Source organism: Centroberyx gerrardi, chromosome 7 (genome assembly GCF_048128805.1).
Source record: "Centroberyx gerrardi isolate f3 chromosome 7, fCenGer3.hap1.cur.20231027, whole genome shotgun sequence".
In the NCBI taxonomy this organism is placed as follows: domain Eukaryota; kingdom Metazoa; phylum Chordata; class Actinopteri; order Beryciformes; family Berycidae; genus Centroberyx; species Centroberyx gerrardi.
Genome location: NC_136003.1, coordinates 27,442,629 through 27,463,274, shown reverse-complemented (window position 1 = coordinate 27,463,274; position 20,646 = coordinate 27,442,629). Strand labels below are relative to the sequence as shown.

General features: G+C 42.7%; 1 protein-coding gene across 1 annotated transcript; it reads left to right on the top strand.

Annotated features, from left to right (window-relative positions):
- Positions 1-677: 677 nt before the first annotated feature.
- Positions 678-20,115, top strand: gas7a (growth arrest-specific 7a). The gene is made up of 10 exons (XM_071896144.1): positions 678-806; positions 5,575-5,664; positions 6,774-6,889; positions 9,331-9,405; positions 10,316-10,394; positions 11,729-11,860; positions 12,870-12,993; positions 16,532-16,611; positions 17,222-17,320; positions 19,924-20,115. Exons 1-10 carry the CDS (start codon positions 678-680, stop codon positions 20,035-20,037), a joined length of 1,038 nt encoding a protein of 345 aa, XP_071752245.1. The 3' UTR covers positions 20,038-20,115.
- Positions 20,116-20,646: the final 531 nt, after the last annotated feature.

Genomic DNA, 20,646 nt, shown 5'->3' with positions numbered 1-20,646 from the left:
CTCCGGGGAGAGAAGAGGGAGGGAGGTGTGGCGAGGATCATGTAAATAACCCCCACACACACCCCCCTCCTCCCCCCTCTCCCTCCCCTTACTCTCTCTGTCTCCCTTACTGTCTCTGTCTTTTCCCATTTCTCTGCCTGTGTGTTTTTCCTTCCCCTCGCATCTCGCTCTCTCTCTCTCACACTCCATCCATGTGCCGCCTCAGTGGTCTCTCTGCATGGACAGCGGGGGGTGAAGGGGGGGGGGGGGGGGGGGGGGGGGGGTTGGGGGTGAGGGTTGTGGGGTGGGGGTGGGGGGGTTACAAAAAGCCCCTTGTAGGCAGCATCTTTCTCTCTCCAGCCTTCAACCTCAAAAAACTCGTGTGACAGCGGCTTAACCGGAGGCGAGCCTCGTCACGCTCCCAGTGCCGCGACCGATCACCCCACCCCCACACCACCCCCCACTCACACTACTCACTCCTCCTCCTCCTCACACACCCCCCCCCCCCCCCCCTCCATCCCCCCACCCCCCTCCTGCAACGCGACTCCTCTCCGCTCACTCTGTAGCTTGGCAGCGCAGGCTGTGAGACTGAAGGCAGCCTCAGTGAGCAGCGGACAGTGAGAGTGAGAGAGAGAGAAAGAGAGAGCGAGAGAGAGAGAGGCTTTCCCAGAATAGAGGAGCAGGAGGAGGAGAGAGGGATGATGATGGAAGCCAGCTTTGACACTGAGGAGAGTTTTGACGATCCCTCCTGTCTCGCCCCGCAGCCCCCCGGCTCCGTGTCGCCGGCCAAGAGGCAGATCAAGGAGGTCAAGGAGACCAAGATAACTGTGAGTACCTCCAACTCCGTCTCTCCATCTCTCTCGCCTCTTCCTCTGCTGCCTTCTGCCTCTTTCTCCCCCTCTCTCTTTCTCTCTCCCTCTCTCTCTTTCCACTTTCCGCAGAAAGAACTTAATGTCTATTTTTAAAAAAAGGAATGCTTTCTTTTTGCATCATCTGCTAACATCATCTTAAAGCTCACACCTCTCCAGCACACAACAGTAAATCATAATGCATTGTGGGTCCTCGTGGAGTGTGTCTGTGGAGTAGTATGGGGAACCCTCCATAGACATCCTATTGGATACAGCATTAGTCTCAATGATGGAGCTGTCCAGGAGTCCCGCGCTAATCTTTATCTCCCGGACCGACTGGCCTTGCTCCACAGTATTGATCCTGCTGGCTTCACAAACACCTGTCAGAGATGCATTTATACTCTCAAAGATGCATTTTCAACACGCTGAAACGTGTTTTTTTTTTTTCCCCTCTTCCTCTCAGTTTGCAGAAGCAGACTTTGAGCAAGAGTAGATGCCAGGTAGCCTTGCTGTGATTTTCACTGTATTGCGATGGCTTTGAAATGCCTGAAAAGCGCAAAGCCTTTGTAGTTTACTGCAGACGGCTGTGGGTATTTTTAGAATCACACTGTCTTGTCTGTCAGATAACGAAGTCATCTTGATCTCCAAGTGTTTTTCTCATCAAGATGTTGCTCGGTATGGTACTGTAGGCACCCCTCCTCCTCCCAAAAGGGGTCCACAGATGAATCTGCGGGGCAGTGCAGGTCACACAGCACTGCAGTTGTCAGCCAGCAGTGTCTACAGCATTTGGAAAGTAAGCACTTTGTGCACAAACAACTCCCTCACCGCCTATAGTAGCAAGCATTCTGGCTACATGCTCTTTTGTAGTTATGCATACACAATCAGAACGATCGCTGATTACACCGAGCACATTTTCAAACAAAGGAAACAAAAATGTGCATCAATCTTCAGCAGCATATATTCAGATTTACATAAAATATCGCTTTGTCTCAAGTTGCCCTGACAGTGGCTCTGGTTATGTAATCTCGTGGTCCATAATGATGACTGTGGGAGGAGAAGAGGCGAGGAGAACGTGTGTTGGAGATGGCGCTCATGTGCTTTGCAGACAGACAGAGGTGGTTTTGTGTCTCGCAGGGCTGGTTTTGCGCTCGGTGGGCTCGCTGACCTGCTGCAGCCACGGGAGCCGTCAGTCTGGCTATTGTGAAAACCCACAGACCTGCGAGAGATGCAGCAAGTCCAGTTTCCATGGTGACAAAAGCAATAGCACTGATTAATGGGTGTTGAAATGGAAAACACTGCCATAGGAGAGGGAAAAACCATTCCCATATTCACTGAATATATAATGCGTGTAGAAAAATGATTTTTTTTCCAGGCCTTTTCAAAGGCTTTCACCACTCATAGATCTCAAATTCTTGACAGCAATTTGCCTCGGCTTCACTAGTATCCCATGAATTCCCATGTAGTGCTGAGCCATTACGACACTTGGCAAGCAGTTTTTCTATTTTAACACAATGGATTGCGCAAAAACGTTGCCTTCTGAAAATATAAAGAGGGTCATTTCACATAATTTGACATATTTTCACATAATTTAAGTGTAAACAGGCTTCATGCACAGCTAAATATTTCTGTTGCAGTTGAATAAAATATTCAGTCAGAAATAAAAACAGGTGTTTTATGGATGATGGGTGATAACAGCTGAATCCGTAGCTGTGTGGCTGCATGACGTCAGTCCAGAAAGGTGTCTTTTTGTTTGCCATGGTGCATCTTGCGTTACACAACCCTCTACAACCCTGCAGTTGTCATGGAGACACGCACATCCATGACTGGTAGCAACATGGACACCAAGGGCTTCTGCATCAGATAGGAGAAGGAGCTGTAACCTTGTTTTCACCTTGCCTTCTCCATCCTGATGTGTGAATGTGACCGATACGCAGCCATCCGACCGAATGCCTCAATGTTTTTCACCTTATTAAACATTCATTCACGTGCCGTTTGACTTGTTGCTATGCTCAGTACAGTGGAGACTCAGGGAACAGCAGCTTGGGAAGAGTATCATCTGGCTTCGGATGGGTCGTTTTGATTGGACTCTTCCCGGAGCGGACAGTCGCACGATAGTAGCTGATGTAAAATGAATCAGAGAAGAAAGGACCGGGAGAAGAATTGGCAACAGTGAGAATAGTGAGGACGTCTCAGATTGTTTTGTTATGGAGGATGGAGGAGGAGGGGGATGGGGGGGGGGGGGGTCCTTTACAGCAAAAGTAATTTGTCGCTTAGCAACAGTGGCGGAGCACCCTACAGTCTCATTCGCTGTAGCTGAAATCTTCAGTGCTTTTGCTTAGAAATGGGTGTGAGAGAGAGAGTGAGTGATGTGGAATAATGTGTTACAGAGTTGTTTGTTTGCCTGCCAAACCATTATTTTTATGTGTCTCATGGGCCATTTATTCTCAGACTATGTCATGTAATATTTCTGTCTATTCAGCAAAACAACAACAACAAAAAACAAAAAAAAAATACACCAAAATGTGTAATGAACCATTGCCTCTAGCTTGGATACAAAACCCCATGAGAGCGAATTTGTTTATGAATGCTGAGTGAGGACAAAATGTCCTGTTTCACTCTACAAGACTGGCACTGTTGTACATTGTTGGCAGCTTAAAAAAAACCATTATGTTGTGTTCATCTGAAAGGACATAATATGCCATATTAGCTACACAGCCTTGGGAGTCTGGACTTTACTGTACATTGGCTCTCTTCTTCTTTCATTCGCCTCTTAAAATAAGTCTGCAACACCTCCACCAGAATGGCTAGATCCTCCAAAAGGATTTATTACACCGCGAGCGTCATAAAGGTAATCTATATTAATATTTCAGTCCTAACCCCGGAGCACCTCACTAAGCACCCATAAAGGAGAAGTGAGTTAGGGAGACAGCCTTGCTTTAGATAAATGGTCTCATTTTCTGCTGGATGTGAGAGGGAGATAAACAACGATCATGATAGATGTGGAGCCGGTGTAATGGAAAATCTGGTGCCCATGACAATCAGTATGATCTCTCAGGCAGGAAATGAACAAAGTGACTGGTTGGCACGCGGAGTAAATCACGCCACCATTTCTTTAGATTAGAAAGTCTTACCGCGTGTTAATGTATGTGTTTGTATTGTTTGTGCGTGTCGTTTTCGGCGGTGATGTTTTATTTGTTTTGTTTCTACCACATGAGTGCATATGAATCTATCTGAATGGCAACCAGCTCGCCCTCTGGGTTTTAGTGAACATACCTTTCGAGATGAGAGGAAAGCACATTACTCATCTGTTTCTGCAGTTGTTTACGGATCCTATTCAAACCAAGTGGTGCAGAGGCAGTGTAGAGAATGAGGAGGTCAGTGAAGAGTGTTCACTGCCACTCCAGCTTTTTCATGCTGAATTTGTTTGATAGTTAAAGCTGCACTAAGCAAGATTTTTTTATGTAGAAATACAAACATTTTATCCACCTAAATGAATCAATAGAGGAGAGCCCCATTAATTGAGATGCTGTAGATTCATCCTATTTACCCAAATTCAATTCTGGTGCTGAGTGTGGACACTTCTCCAGCCACAGAAAGTGATGAATCAAAAGTTAAGAGTGAAATCCAAACTGTCTCCTAAACAGCAGTGAGCAGCATTAGACATTACATCTTTTTCCTCTCTCGTTTCTGTGGTTTCCTTTGGTATAAAGCATCACAAACCGGCTATATGAGCGTACTGTGTGCAGTTTACTGACATCACCTTATAGGAATTCTGGGTATTGAAGTTCAAATGATTCAAACACCAACAACGTGCAAAGTTGCCCAATGCAGCATTAAATGCTAAAATATGTTACCTTTCTTTTGTTTTTTATATCTATATTCAATTTGCAGTGGAAAGAATGAAGCAATTCAATTCAGTCAATTTGTAACGCATTCTGAAACGTGTGTCTTTGATCAGTCTTTGTAAAGGGAGTACTGTGATGGGCTCATGCTATAAATATTGTGTGTGTGTGTGTGTGTGTGTGTGTGTGTGTGTTTGTCGCTGAAACAGCATGTCTGGATGCCCATGTAGTTTGCAGCAGCGGCTGACATGGCACAGAGGGTATCTTGTTGTGCCAGAAGGGAGGGCTCACAGATGGTGAACATTACATAATTGCAGCCCTAAGAGTAATTGAAGACGCTGTGGAGCAGGGAGTGTGTATTCAGTCTGAGGGCCGGCTGTGTTTATCTGCAACACCACAAATTCCCCAGTGTATAAAGCTGATTGATTCGATTTGAGGGAGGTAATGGAGAGGGGTTTTTTGTGTTTTGAGGGGGTGGGGGGTGCTCTCTCTCGCTCTCTCTCTCTTTGTATTTTTCTCTCTCTCTCTTTGTCTTTCTCTCTCTCTCTCTCTCTCTCTCTCTCTCTCTCTCTCTCCCTCTCTCCCTGGAGGCCCATGGGTCACCTTCTGGATGACCAACAACATCGCCACATTCGTATGTTTACTCATGCCTGACCTTTTCCCTCTCATCAGCATCAGCCAAACGCAGCCCGGGCCTGCAACCTCGCTCTCCAAAAGACAAAACGTAAATTACAACAACTCCCACAGACTCCACTAGTCATGTCTTCCTCTGACTAGCGCAATCCACAGTAAATCTCAGACAGGTTCCTGGTTCACAGCCTCAGCAACTCTGCTGTTTGTCACTGTTTTGAAACACAATCAAATCTTTGTTTTTCCATCTCTGTGTTTCTCCTCTTTTGCTTCAGATCAACTGCGTCACTTTTCCTCTGCCTGGAGAAGGACCGGAGCAGCAGCTCCTCAAGCCCAATGAGTGGAGCTACTGTGATTACTTCTGGGTAAGACACTCTGCCCTTACAGACAAGACAATACCAACGACCCCTTTTATTCCCCACAGTGAAATGGGCTGATAATGATCCAATATCTTGTTATTTACCAGTACACAAGATCTGTAACTATCCCTTGTGTTATATTGATGAGAGCACCTACTGAATGTAGATACCTAGCATGGATGGAGGAAAAAGGGTGAGAGACGGTACAGTGTGTCACTGTCAGATGTTTGGTTGAATTAGAGCCACAGAACCCAGAACTACCAAAATCTGATAGATTTCAGAATTCAGATTTCTTTATAACATGTCTTTGATGGTAAATGTATGATTCAGATAAAAAATAAATGCAAGTAAAAAAAACAAGGTCCTGCACTGACGGACAGCAGTAACTATGCTTTTTTGCCAGCGATAGATGGATTCAGCGCACTCCTCCTTGTTTAACAAAGGACATAATTGGCTTTCATGGTGGAGTAGTTGGATCACAGGTGGAAGGCTGATCGACCGGCCTCTCCGCAATTGTCCGAGTACAAACACGGTGATAATCCCTGCTTCAAATGCCCCCCCTAGCGGGTCCTGTAATTTTTCAGTTTCCATAAATTTCCATACTAAATTTGATTTATATCCAAACTCTTGAGCCGAGGCCTGTTTCCTTCTCCTCTACTGCTATTTCGCTCCTTGCTTGTGTGCTGTTGTTTGTGCTGGTTTGTACATCCGGCGACCTGCTGCTCCAACCTGCTGTGTGAAGTAAACCTGCCACCTCTGTTCCACGCGGCGACGCACATCAGTCCCTGTCAAAAACAAGAGAGGGTGCTGCACCTCGCTGAACCCTGTTAGGCATTCCTTTGCACACAAACACACACACACACACACAAAGACACATCTGCCCATCAGCAAGTGACGCACATACACACACACACACACCAACGCATGCCCTCCCTGACATGCACGTGTGACTCATACATTCATGCACATAGTTTCTGACTCACCACCCAACTCCCATTCTCACAAACTCCTACAAACGTAAACAACACTGAGGTGCTATTTGACATTCTGTCCATGAACTGATAGCTGTGTATTGGTCAGTTTATGTGTTTGAGTGACAGTCTGCTCTCCCTCAGACCGACAAGAAAGACCCGCAGGGCACCACCTCGGTGGCCGGCTTCGAGGTGCTACTGCAGAAGCAGCTGAAGGGCAAACAGATGCAGAAGGAGATGGCCGAATTTATCCATGAGAGGTAACAGCATCACGCCGGAGAAGGCTGGACTGCTCCGCTGTTTGGTTGAAACAAACAAAAAGGGGCAAACAAAAGGGAGTGTGAATTTTGCAGACTGGAGTTTTAATTTCTCAGAAGCAGAGCTGCGCTGAAGGCGGAAATACTAAATTTATTGGTTGAGTTAAATCTCAATGGGTGGAGCCAACCAAAAACGGTAATTTTAAGTTCCCATGTTTCCTACTCGGAATTACCAGTCTGAGGTTGGCGTGAAAGTTTTTTCCCGTTCAGAAGCTAGTAATTACGATAAGTCCCACATGACATGAACGCAACATTAGCCAGAAAAACTCTGGTTCTTCTTTAGCTCCGCCCACTGAAGTTTAACTCAACCAATGAGATTACTCCTGCCTCCGGAGCAGCTCTGCCTCTGAAATGCTTGTAGAACTAAAGCTACAATCTCTGTTTGTTGAAATCAGCAAAAGGGAGTGTGTGAGCCGTGGAGAGAATATGCTGTTATTATCTGGCCTTGTCTTATCGCCTCTGATCTTGTTTTATTTTGAGCTGTGTTTAATGTGCCTTATCAGTGTTCAATAGGGCTCTTGTAGTTTTATCACCGTGTTATCATGGTATTTATAATCCATTCCTGTGTTCTTTTGCCCTTGGGATATATGGCACCATGGAAACTTTACGATATTTATCACTTTTTGGGTTGGGGTTTGGGGGTTCAATCAGATATATTAATACATACATCAATAGATATCACAGGGGAGACTACTGTAGGCTCAGTGGGGCTGGTTATAGCACAAATAATTCAAGTTAGAAACGTAGGTTAGAGTGGCATTTACTATGCATAATATGTTACTGCTATGCATGCAATGCTAAATAGTGCTGAACAGTAAAGAGAGCCTACTGGTCATTTGAATCTACAAAACATACACTGGACAATATCAATGAATATCTTAAGTTAAAAGGTTTTAAGATGACTTTCAGAGTGGACTTGCATGACTAATTACTGTATGTAGACATATAAAACATAGAGGCCCAGATTCACTAAAGGATTGTGCAAGGAAGAGTGTCACCAAAATAACCAAGTCAGAAACCCATGGAGAGTGTGCCTGATAGTGCTGGTCAAAAACAGCCTCTCTGCACCTGTCATGAACATGCATTTATATGTAAAAACTCATTATTTTGCACACATAATATTTCTTTGTAGGTGAGGCCATGCAAATCGAGATTGCACCCAATTCACTTTGTAACACCAACTTGGCCAAATTATTGTAGTGCATATAAGATCTTTTGAATATTGGCATAAAAACCTGGCACAGAGTTTGGCCTTTCAGAATGGCTGGTATGATTGCTGAAAAACTAATGTTGTTGTGTTTTACATGGGGCAGACATGACCATCAGAGACTAGGGAGGGGAGGTCCAGCACAGTGTAGTTCCCAGAGAAGTTCAGAGCAGAGAACGCTCCAATTATAAAGGGTGCTTTAGGGTGCAAGGGTGCCAGCCTTGGTGGATTACTCTTACAGCTGAAACAAGCAATTTACACTTGCAATCGGTAATCAAGGGGGCTATTTGCTTGCGTAGTGTTTTTTTAAGGGCTTGTTTGTGCCGTAACTTGTTTTGCATAAATTTCTCAGTATATAAGACAAAAATTGCACTCTCTGTTCAAGCAACTCGGGTACAAAAAACACATAGATTGACAATCTTAGTGAATCTGGACCGGAATGTCCAAAGCAACACGAACAATAAAGAATTCAGTTAAAAGTTTTACATCCGATCCCACGCTTCTCTATATAATTAGCTCCACCTAATCCTACAAAAGCTCTATTCACGTCCCGGTCCTGGGGAGTTAATGAACGCTCCCCTTTGAGTGTACTCGCACACTCGATTCAAGAGGCTACAGTCGCCCAAATCCTTCAAGTAGATTTCTATTCAGCGCTGACCTTTATGTGTTGTTTCGGCGGGTTGCTTTGTGCCTGGAGTATCCCGACATCAGGTCACCAGAACGGGCCTCGTGACCTTCTTTAGGTGACGGATTTGCTCAGGTGTGGATGGTTAATGTGAAATTAGTCGAGGATCTGAATGTCACAAGGGGCAAAAAGATGGCTATACTCGCTGAATGGCCCTCAGGATGCATGAATTTTCTTATTTCCCTCCCTAAAATGGAAATGTGAATGGCCATACCGAAAAATGGGGCTGTTCTGTCATATATTGCTGGAGAATTTTGCAGCAGCACAATGGGATTACAGATGTAGCGGGGGGTCATGGCTGTGTCTGCCATTTGGATTTCAGCCTTTAGCAGCAATGTATTAAAAGTTTCTGTCGTTCTGCTGCAGTGCTCTCCTGAAATTGTCTGTGTTTAAGCGTTTTTTTTTTATTTTTTCGACTTCACTAAAGCAGTGCTGGCCCTCCCTTGAGCCAGGCAGCTCAGGGTTTTATATCTGTCTCTCTCACTGTTTCAGGATAAAGATTGAAGAGGAATATGCCAAGAACCTCTCCAAGCTGTCTCTGAGCCCCCTGGCCGCACAGGAGGAAGGGTGAGTGCAGCACAGCAGTAAGATAACACTGTGTGCATCTTGGACTTGCCATCTCCCTTTCTAAATCAGTATGCTGGTTTTATAATTAACAGACCTGTGTCTAAAGATAGGCCTGTTTAAAAAAAAAATGCTTGGTCCCACACTACTTTTTGTGCATTTGATTAAATGTGTTTGATGCAACTCTAAAAGATTGTTATTGGTTCTGTTTACACCGTTGTTAGTTTGTCTGTCTGTCAGCAGGATAACTCAAAAATGTATAAACAGTTTTCCATGAAATTTGGTGGACTGATCGGCCATGGCCCAAGGAACAATTGAATAGATTTTGGTGATGATTGGGACCTGGGATTTCTACTATTGGACGATTTTTAGCCATAATTATGAAACTAACAAAGATTTGATTTTGAGGGCTAATATTCCTGCTAAGAGTCCATCATTTTAAAAACAACACATATTAAATACACTTATACAACAACAACAAGAGAGAGAGAGAGAGAGAAAGAGAGAGAAAAAAGACAAATCAACATTGCAACGGAAAATGTAGCAATAATGAAAAGACAATCTTAGAGACATGAATTCCAGATATTTATGGTCCTGTGGATGAATGTCCGTATTCAGTGTTTATCCTTGGTAAAGTGAAGTGATTCTTGTGTCTACGTCTTGTATTAACAAAGATAGGGACTTGATTCCAAATCCTAAGGAAATGTTTCAATCAATCAATCAATCAATCAAGTTAACTTTGATAGGAATGATGTCTTTGGGTGTAACCAAGAGTTGGAGAATTGTTCAGCGTTGGCGTTTTATGCTCTCCGAGTGCCTTCTAGTTCTATCAGATATGCTACACCGTTAAAGTCACAGGTTTTATTTATTTCAAATAGATTTCAGCCCAACATTTCACTGATGTGTATTGCAGGACTCTTGGGGAAGCCTGGACCCAACTGAAGAAGAGTCTCCATGATGAGGCTGAGGTCCACCTAAAGTTCTCCAACAAGGTAAGGTCTACCTCACATCCTAAACATTTTGGAAGCAAACTGCCCCAAACGTAACTTCAAATAAAAGTTACAGTTTTCATCAGGTAATCACTAATCTTAAACCGACAACATTTTGAAAGGAGTCGTCATCTATTCCTGTGCGGATGCCTTGGTTTGAGAGTTTTGTGTGACTTTCAGGTCAAGTGTTGAAGAAGTGTCATCAGTTGAAGAAGTGGGATACTTGGTCTGACCGCACCCTGGGGTGACAGGTCTTGTTTGCCTCAACCTTGTCAGTGCTGACCGCAGAAAATGACCCGCCTGCGATTCAATTAGCAGCGATGCAGAAACCCTATACTGACTTTAAATCCAGCCTTAAATAAAGCAGAGGCAGCCTCGGAGCTTTTCCCAGCCCTCTGTTGTCTAATTAATTAGTTGCGAGTCGTGACGAGCCGCCGCCCAGCGGCAGCCCGGCTCCCCCTGCCCCGCTGAAGCTCCGAGACGCCATGCCTCATCATGAGAGGGGGGCAGGTGATGTGTGGTCAGCCAGAGAGTGACAAGTCTTATAAAGAAGATGTAGAAGGCTTGGCACATTTCTTTCTCAGAGTTTCTGATGAGCTACCTTTCAGTTACAGTTGCAAACTTTTGGCGTTAGCATTAGATTCGCATTCAGCATGGAGAGCCAACAGCTAAGCTAGCTTTGGCATTAGCATTCTATATGGAAAGTATTTTTTTGGTTTATTGAAGTGTCAGTCAAAGAAAAAATAAATCAAATTATAAGATTATAAGTGTTTGGTGAGTTGAAATAAAAGCTGAGACTAAAACTATAACAGTAGCCTATCCTTTTAAGATTGTTTTGCATTATGCCATCTATCTCATTTTACATTTTTACATTTTAGGCATTGCATTAGCCATTATATTTAAGGCATCTCACTTTGTAACATAGGAAGTAGGCCTAGGCTTTACTTAAGCATTAAGTCACAAGAAGCTGTCAGTGATTTTAGAAACCTGTTAGCTGTTGTAAAATCACTGTAAAGCACAGTGTCAACCGATTTTAGAAAACGGTGGCACTGGTAACAAGAAAAAAAGGAAAGATAATAATGAAATAGAAATAACGAATCAAAAGTTATTCTTCTGCCAAGCACTGCAGTTCTTGACCAGTAGCTAAACAAAGTGGTTGCTAAGCGACACATAAGTAGTGTAGTAGTATGAGTGGGGATTTTCGGTTTAACGCATTAATATTTCAGTGAATTGCAGTGTGATCACAGGTGTGTGCAGGGTATTCTATCAGCGCTGAGGACCAGAACGATCCATTTTACAACAGGGATCGTTACTCCTACACTGCCTTGTTTTCACAGCTCCACTCTGAGGTGGAGAAGCCCCTGCTGACGTTCAGAGGCGACAACTTCAAGAAGGACCTGAAGAAGTACGACCATCACATTGCAGACCTCAGGAAGCAGCTGGCCAGTCGCTACGCGAGTGTGGAGAAGGTACTTGGCTTCTCGCGTGCCGCTGCAGATCTTAACGAGAGGTTCCTCTTAAATCTTGTGTCAATCATAAGGTCTGTTGGCCGGATGTTCAGCTGGCCCTCTGACTAATTCTGGTTGCCAATTCATTTTGGCCTGCGACACTCCAAACCCCAACTGGCCTGCAGTACAAACTGAACACACTTTCCCCTCACTGCTACACTGCTAGTGTGGACTCCCTACTCTGCAAGCAAGCACACACAGCATTTTCATGTTGTTGTGTTGTTGAGCTGCCAAAATATGGTGTGTGTGTGTGTGCGTGTGTGTGTGCGTGTGTGTGTGGGAGTGCTTTGCTGTGCTTCCTCTCATCCCAGCACCAGTGTTTATCTTACAACTGCAAGATTTGCAAACTGAATATGGTTGTACAATTAACTGAAACCTACTTAAAATATTGTGGGAAATATATCGGCCTATAATGAGACAATTAGGCTTTTTTTCTAGCTTTACATACACTATATGTGCAGCCGGCAACTTCATCTGAATTTTTAATATGTTCCTCAAAAAGTTAACTGTCTAATGTTGAAGTTATTCCAATCATGCAAATCATTTTTAGTCTAAAACAGACTTGTGGCTCCATCTCTCCTCCAGCTTGGATCAAATGCCCTAATCGGTGGGTTTAGGCTGACTTTTATTTTTGTTGGCGTCCGCTGAAAAAGAGATTTTGTGGGCTTACGGATCGTTGCTTCTGTATGTTTACCTTTCAAACATTATTACACCATGACCTTGGAGAGCTGCCTCAATAGAGAATATGAAGAAAGACTCTGAATTAAGCGTAGATTAAGGGATGGGACCAGGATTGGAGAGCGGATATAGGTAGCCGACATGAAAAGGCTGTAATGACTCTAGTAATAGATGTAGGTACAGTAAATCTGAGGATTATGCTGAATGACTCATATTGTTTCTTCATTCACACATCCTGCTCTGCTCTTTGTGTGTGTGTGTGTGTGTGTGTGTGTCTGTGTGTGTGCTGCAGGCTCGCAAAGCCCTGGCAGACAGGCAGAAGGATCTGGAGGTGAAGACCCAGCAGCTGGAGATCAAACTCAGCAACAAGACAGAGGAAGACATAAAGAAGGCCCGGCGGAAATCCACACAAGCAGGTCAGAGGCCGAGGAGTCAGAGCTTGAAAAAGGCTGCGATCACACCAAGTATGTTGTGAGTGATTTATTTGAACTTAGGAGTGTTTACTCCTCCCGGTTCGTTTCGGGCAGGTGAGAATAAATGCCATTCGAACTCGGGTGGCACCAATTAACCGCAGCGAGACGCCTGAAAATGCGAGTCTGAGTCTCCTTCCAAGAGAATTGCAGTGCGGTTTGTTAGGAGTGAGAATGTAATCATACAAACTGCAAACAAACCCATAACACAAGGGTTTATGGGTATAAAGAGACAAATGTTGACATCTAATAGCCAGCAGTCTCTCATGCTTGGAAAGTCTAGCAGAACAAAATGAAGCGAGGGTAAACCGCAGTCTGGACTGATGCTCATATTCAGCTGTTTCTTCATGTGTTTCTTAACTGGTATGAACACCAGAGGAGGGAAATTACAGCAGACAAGAGCGCAGACAAATCCATCATGCTCAGCTAAAGTTACAGGAACTGGAATCAGATTTGTTTTGACTCCCTCCGCTGCCAAAATCTCTGACCTCACAGGATGACCGGTTAACAAAACTGTCCAATAAACAAGCTTCTTATGAGTCCATGTGACTTTTGTTTGCAAGCGTAAACGTTTCAACTGTGGATTGGACCAAAGAAAACAAACTGTAGATGTGATCGCACCCTAAGATTCAGGAGTTAAACTCCCACAGGAGATCGGTACAAGCTGATTCAAAGTGGAGACCCAAAGTAAACTCAATTTAAATGAGCCACTGATTATGAATTGTTCATCTTCGCAAGGTCAGGACACTTTAATCAAGATTTACCAATGACTTATACACTAGATACATGTTACTGACAGATACATGCTCCTTCGTCAGGTCTATATAACACCAGTGAGGTGAGGGTTATGTACCCAGAATGCACTGGAAGCCTTTTCCATTTTCAGATGTGCTTAATCAACATAAAAGATGTGTTTTTTTGTATTAAGGCAGCAAATTACCTTTCCCTTCAGACGCTGGCTATTCACTTCACCCACTGCTGCGTGTCTTGATGAATCAGTCCGGTTCGGTTGAGCGACCTGCAGTTATTTTGAATAAGATGCTTTGGAGGAGCCAGGCTTTTATTACTCTCCAATTGCCAGCCATTGTGCAGCCGTTGTGTAAAGTCTGGGTGGGGCTTTGTGGGTCACTGTGAGGCATGAGGCATAACCAGAAAACCCCTTACCCACAATCCTCGGGGCTAATCCCTCGGTGTAGGTGAATAACAGTGTGTCCTGTCAATGGAAGACTTGTCTCATCCAGCGAGGCGTCCAGATACTGGGACTTGGCTGCCAAAGGTTCCTGGGTTTGAATGGAGCAGGCTGTAGACGGAGCAGAACGGGGTGGTGTGTGTGTGTGTGTGTGTGTGTGTGTGTGTGTGTATTTGTTGCAGTAAGGGTGCCAAGACATTTCATGCAGATGTAACTATGTGTAAAAACTCATCGTCTGTATGACTACAGTATCATAATATGATATGATCAGGGATGTAGTGGAGGGTAAACCCGCCTACACTCAGTTTACCCTCCTTTTTATTTGCTAAATAAAGTTTAGTTTATATCTTTTTAGGCTGACATAAACCTCTATGGTGTAAAGTCATAGCATAGATACATTTCAGGTTTTTGTTCATATTGGTGGTTGGTTGCCTGGTGTCTGTTGTAAACAAGGCCAATATATTAGAATCAAGCTTATCCACCTTTTCAGTCTAATATTAATCTTTATGGCTTAAATTCATAGTATACACTATATTGAGCAAGTCAAATTATATGAGAAAAGGGTTTTTAAGTGATAAATGGTTACCGACTGGAGTTCATAGTTTACTCACTTTTCTATTTGCCACTACATCACTGCACATGATGATACAAAATTCATTTTTCTATCAAATATTCTGCAGAGGGGGTGCAGAAAGAAATCTATAAAACCCTGCATCAAGGCGTGTTTATTATTTTATGTGAACTTTTCCTGGTTTTGCACGGTTTCATCGGCATAAACAGAAGAAAACAGAAGGAAAAGCAGAGCAAAAGCGAGAAATATTACCTGGGATGTGCGGTGTTTGAGATGTGGACGTTTTAATGAAAAGGAGCACGAGGCTACAAGCGTTCAAGCAGCTAATTTTCCAGCGAATGCGTGTCGCTACATCGCAGGTAGAAAAGAGCGAGGGCCGAGGTTGTAATTGCTCTGCACAGAGAACAGCGGAGGAGAGGCGCTGCGGGAAGTTCTCTCCTGCACTCAGTAGATTAGTCACAGTCCACAGCGCTAATCAATAGCGCTCATAAGCCACAGCTAAATGATGTCGGCCTTGTGTCAGTGATCACTGCTTCCCAAACACCGAGGCAAACGTCATTACAGCTCGCTGCATACTGTGTTGTTACTGCTCAGGCTGAATCTTAATAAGTCCGCCTGATGTTTTCTGATGTTCTCCTCTGCCTAACAGTCCTGTAAGATGAACTGAGTGGAAATATGCTGCAGTCCAAAGGGGAAATGACATCTAACTTTGATTTGGTTTGAGAGATAGAAAAAAATCACAGAATTTGAATGGATAGAACGGTCCTTCCATTGTTTGCCTTGGTAATTTGTATATATAATACACCATAAAATGGCAAATATGGAATTTTAAGTGTTGCTATGGTGACAACGTAAGTCTGGGCATTGAGGCCGTAAAGTGTGTCACACCTGCTTGAGAACTATGCAGATGTGTCTGTTAGCAAACTGTCGGAACTCAACTGAAAGCCGACGTTAGCGACGAGGTTAACAAACGATAGTGAAGCTCCTTTGGTCCTTGCTGCAAAACCTCTTGCCTCAGCAACTCTCCGTAAATCGGTTTATCCGGGAACTAGCCCAACGGTACACATCCAGTAAAAATGGCCGCCGCTCCGACCGTCCTGGAACCTGGATTTGAATGGGAATGACCGCTCTGTCCATTCAAGTGCTGTAGAAAAAAATACATGATAAAAAAGCAATTCATGTATATTTGAGCGCAGAGGAAAGCACAAGAAAGTGCTGCTTAAAATGCTGATTTCCATTGTGATCCTCGAATGGAAGACGACATCACAACAGTAACTTGAAACACAGTGAAAACACAATAAAAACATCACAGGATATACATGGCACTTGCTAAAAGTTGCCTTAATACCGGTCACTTCTCAATGTGTTCTCATGTTCTCTCGTCCCTTTTAAACATAGCTGTGGTAGGACAGTTCAATCTAAATGTAAATGTGTTATTATGCATCAACTGTGACAGCAGGAGGAATGATTTGTGAGCGCCCTCTGCTGGCCACTAGGGGTTTTACTCCATGTGCACCGCAGCTTCTGGTACCAACAACAGACACACAGACATGACAGCAAACCACATTTTTAGAACTTTTAGAAAATCTAACGTTTTGTTTTGGGCTTTTTTAAGCTATGATCCACACTGATCAATGGATCTCAAATCAAATCCCCTGGTAAAAGTGTTTTATTATTTGCTCCTGGACTGACTGCAGGTCTTTGCTGTCCTGTATTCCCTATAGGAGACGACCTGATGCGCTGTGTGGACCTGTACAACCAAACCCAGTCCAAGTGGTTTGAGGAGATGGTCACTACAAGCATGGTAAAACCACATTCCCCTTGCTCTGAAAATAATAATAATATATAATAACTTTCATACATAGAATGCACCTCAAAGTGCTTTACATGAAATAAATGGACAAAATCAAACATACAAGCAAAAGCATGACAGAATTTGTCTAGTAAAATGACATTAAAAAAGAAAGAAAGATTGCACATTTTGGCACTAGATTAGTATTGAGCCACAAAGTGTGAGAATACAATATGTTTTGTTCATGTATCCTGTACTGAACTTTGACATGAAAAACTTGTGTATGCATTATTGTATTGATCTCAGATGTGAACAAGAGAGAACTTATTTTATGTAATTTTATTCGTTTTTTTTTTAACCCCTTTAAATCCCCCTTTTTTCATTTATATCCCTCATTATTTGTCTATTTTCATGTTCTAAAGTTTGAAAATCCAATAAAATATGAATCCTAAAAACAAGAAAGAAAGATAAAAGATAGGTAAGAAAGAAAGAAAGAAAGAAAGAAAGATAGAAATAGGTAAGGAAGGAAGGAAGGATTATACTGCAGTGTAGGAAATAAGTATTGAGTGGATAAGGTGCCCAACAATATGACCTCTGACTGTTGTTTCCCTCTTGCCTGCAGGAGCTGGAGAAGCTGGAGGTGGACCGGATCGAGTGGATTCAGCAGCATCTACGCCAGTACACCACTCTGCGGCACGAAACCGACATGTTCAACCAAAGTGTGAGTTCCTCTGTCCTGTCTTTAACATTTACTGTGTCTGTGCTGGAATTGGAATTTGAAAAAAACCCCACAAGAAACAGAATTGGAATCGAATTGAAATTTCAGGAAGTTGAATTTAATTCAATGAAATTCTGTGAAATTCCATGTTTGTTTGTTTGTTTTTTCTTGCCACATAGCTGAGATTACACCTAATTGGTGTATGTGTGAATTGATCCTGTGTAACATGTAATTGTAATACATAGCCTATATTATAATTGAATGTGTTGTATTGTTTAACTGTCTTTTATTTGATTCATAATGTTTGATTTATAATGTTTAGCGAGTCAACACAAACTCTCTTAGAAGCGGAATTTCATGGAATTTCATGGAATTTCATGGAATTTCATGGAATTAAATTCTGTTCCCTGTCATTCCAATTCAATTCACATTCTGTTTCCTTAGAGCTGGATGACAATCACATTCCAATTCCAATTCCATCTCCAGGAACTGAATTGGAATTGACCGTGCATTCTGAATTCAGTTCGGCTCCACACCTGCACTGGAGTCAGATAACGGGCAAGAAATAACATGCAGAACACATTTTGACTAAGCAGTGTGTGTTTTGGCAGTTCATCAGTGACAGGGATGTAGTGGAGGGTAAACCCACCTGAACTCAGTTTATCCGCCTTTTCTATTTGTGGAATAGAAGTTACTCACCTTTTTTGGGCTGACATTAATCTTTATGACCTAAATTCATAGCATACATCATAATAAGTCAAACTAGGTTATATGAGGATAGGGCCTGTTGAGGGGGGGGAAAAGTCATAAATTAATGGTTTTCTGAAAGTATAACAGATTTTTTTAGCTTATCCACATTTTCAGTCTAAACATAAATGTTTGTGGCTTAAATTCATAGTGAGTAGTATCAAACCGGTCTAAATTATATGAGAATATGGTATTTTAAGGGAAAATGAATAGGAATAAATAGATAATAGATAATAAATAGATAATAAAATAAATACAAATAAGGAATAAATGAATGCTTTTCTGAAAATAAAGTCGATTTTTCTTTAGACCGGTGGTTATTTGCTGACCACTGATTGAAGGCCACAGTTCACCCAGCTTTTTATTCCCCACTACATCACTGATTAACAATCCGCTAAACAAACCTTTATTAGATCTCCCAGTGATGCGATAGGCTTTGACGGGATTTGTGTGCCACTTCGGCTGAGTGGAGCTGTTGTGACAGTGCGGCCCGAGCTTTTCAGCACCTCTCAGGCTCCCGGTGTCCCTCTGTCAGCCTTTCGTCGGGCGGCACTTGCTATCTTTGCTGTCATCGCTCGCCGCCCCGGAGAAGCCCGGCGAGGCGCTCCGCTTATTTAGGAGGAGTACAGTAAAACCTCTGCAAATCTAACGAGACGCGGGGTGTCAGCATCTGGGCTTGTTTACCGTAACAAGGGCGCTTCCTTTCTGACTGGCTGACACGGATAATTTCATAGAGATGATAGCACGCACTTGTGATCGGCCTAATAGTGGAGGTTAGGCTGCGAATGATATGGGCTTTTCAAGGCCGATACCGATATTTTTAGACTGAAGGCGCCCATAGCCAATATTTTGTTTTTCATGCCAAAACATGACAAGTATTAGGTGTTTGCCCCAGGATTTGATTCTTGTCAGGGTGGAAAAGCCTCTGAAACAGCAGTTAGATCATCATGGGACACTAAAACTCTCTATTAGCCTAATTAGTATGGGTTTCATACTAATTAAATTCTTTTAGGTGGGTTAGCAGCTCCTTAAGGCAGAGCAAACTGATATACTGGATTAACCCTAGTGCTTTCAGTTGTTTTGCTATCAAAGCGTGGGTCCTATGTTCCACAGTATATCATGTGTACTGATTAAGGGAAAGGGTTCATGCAAACTATTTAATGCTCATAATCAATATGTGACTCTTTACTTTGGACTGATGTTGTGGAAAATAAAAAGGTGGGTCAGCTGTGACATCCAGTTAGCGATCAGAGAGCAAAGAACCACCAATATAAACAAAAATCTATCAAAATCAATCACTTAAACTTACTCTCATATAATTTACAACAGTTTGATACTACTAACTATGAATTTAAGCCATAAAAATGTATGTTAGACTGAAAAGGTGGATAAGCTCTATTCTGATATCTTGGTCTTGTTTACAACAGACCTATACTAAGGCAACCAACCACCAATATGAACAAAAATCTATTATACTTTCAGAAAACTATGAATTTATGATTTTTTTCCCCTATCATTTAGGCCCTATCCTTATATAACCTGATCAGTTTGACTTACTATGACATATACTATGAATTTAGCTCATAAAGATTTATGTCATGTCAGCCCAAAAAAGTGAGTAACTTCTATTCAGCATATAGAAAAGGTGGATAAACTGAGTTCAGGTTGGTTTACTTACATATAACTTAATTCAGTTAATACTATTATATCCATGCTTACATGCAACCAATATGCAAAAATGCTACTGCTAATGACAAATACTATACTATATCTGACATGCTGAAGCAGTAATAATGAGATAATGCCAGTGTTTGATGGGATTGTTCTATGTGTGTGTGTGTGTGTGTGTGTGTTGTTAGACGGCAGAGCCAGTGGATCAGCTGCTGCAGAGCGTGGATCCGGCCAAAGACAGAGAGCTGTGGGTGAAGGAGCATAAAAGTGGTGAGGTCCGCCCGGTGGATATGGACATATAGACCGTAACTGACCTGGGATCAGCCGTTCTGCTTTCAGTATCGACACGTCCACAGAGTCCCAGAACACTTCTACTACTACTGATCCAGGGACAGTGCATGTTCAGGCTGAAGTCTGCTCATCCTGTCTCTCCGACCGGAAAACAACGGGAGGAAAGCTTCACACTTAACACAGTTAGAGTCCAGGAAACAGTGATGGATCAACCGTAAAAATACCAGCATGTTCCTTCTAAATTTTAACAGTATTATAATCTACATTAGCTTATTGAATGCCACTTAACATATTTTGTTGTTTACCTGTTGTCAAGTCGAGACTATTAAAAAATGCTATGTATTTTGAATTGTTTAGTTTAGCGCTCGTTCAGGTCACTTACTGTCAAAACCTTTTCCAATTTGGACGAACCAAACAAAACAACAAAAAAAAAAAGGCTCATTATTGATATTACCTTTATTTTAGATACTGATATTGAAGCATATTGCGATATCTTAGAATGAATATGATATATTTTCATATTTTGCTGGTTCATTTTGGTGGAAGTGCATGTTTTGAATATCTTGCTTTTACTGTACATGGAGAACTGCACAGTTTGTGGAATCATGATGGTTGTTTTG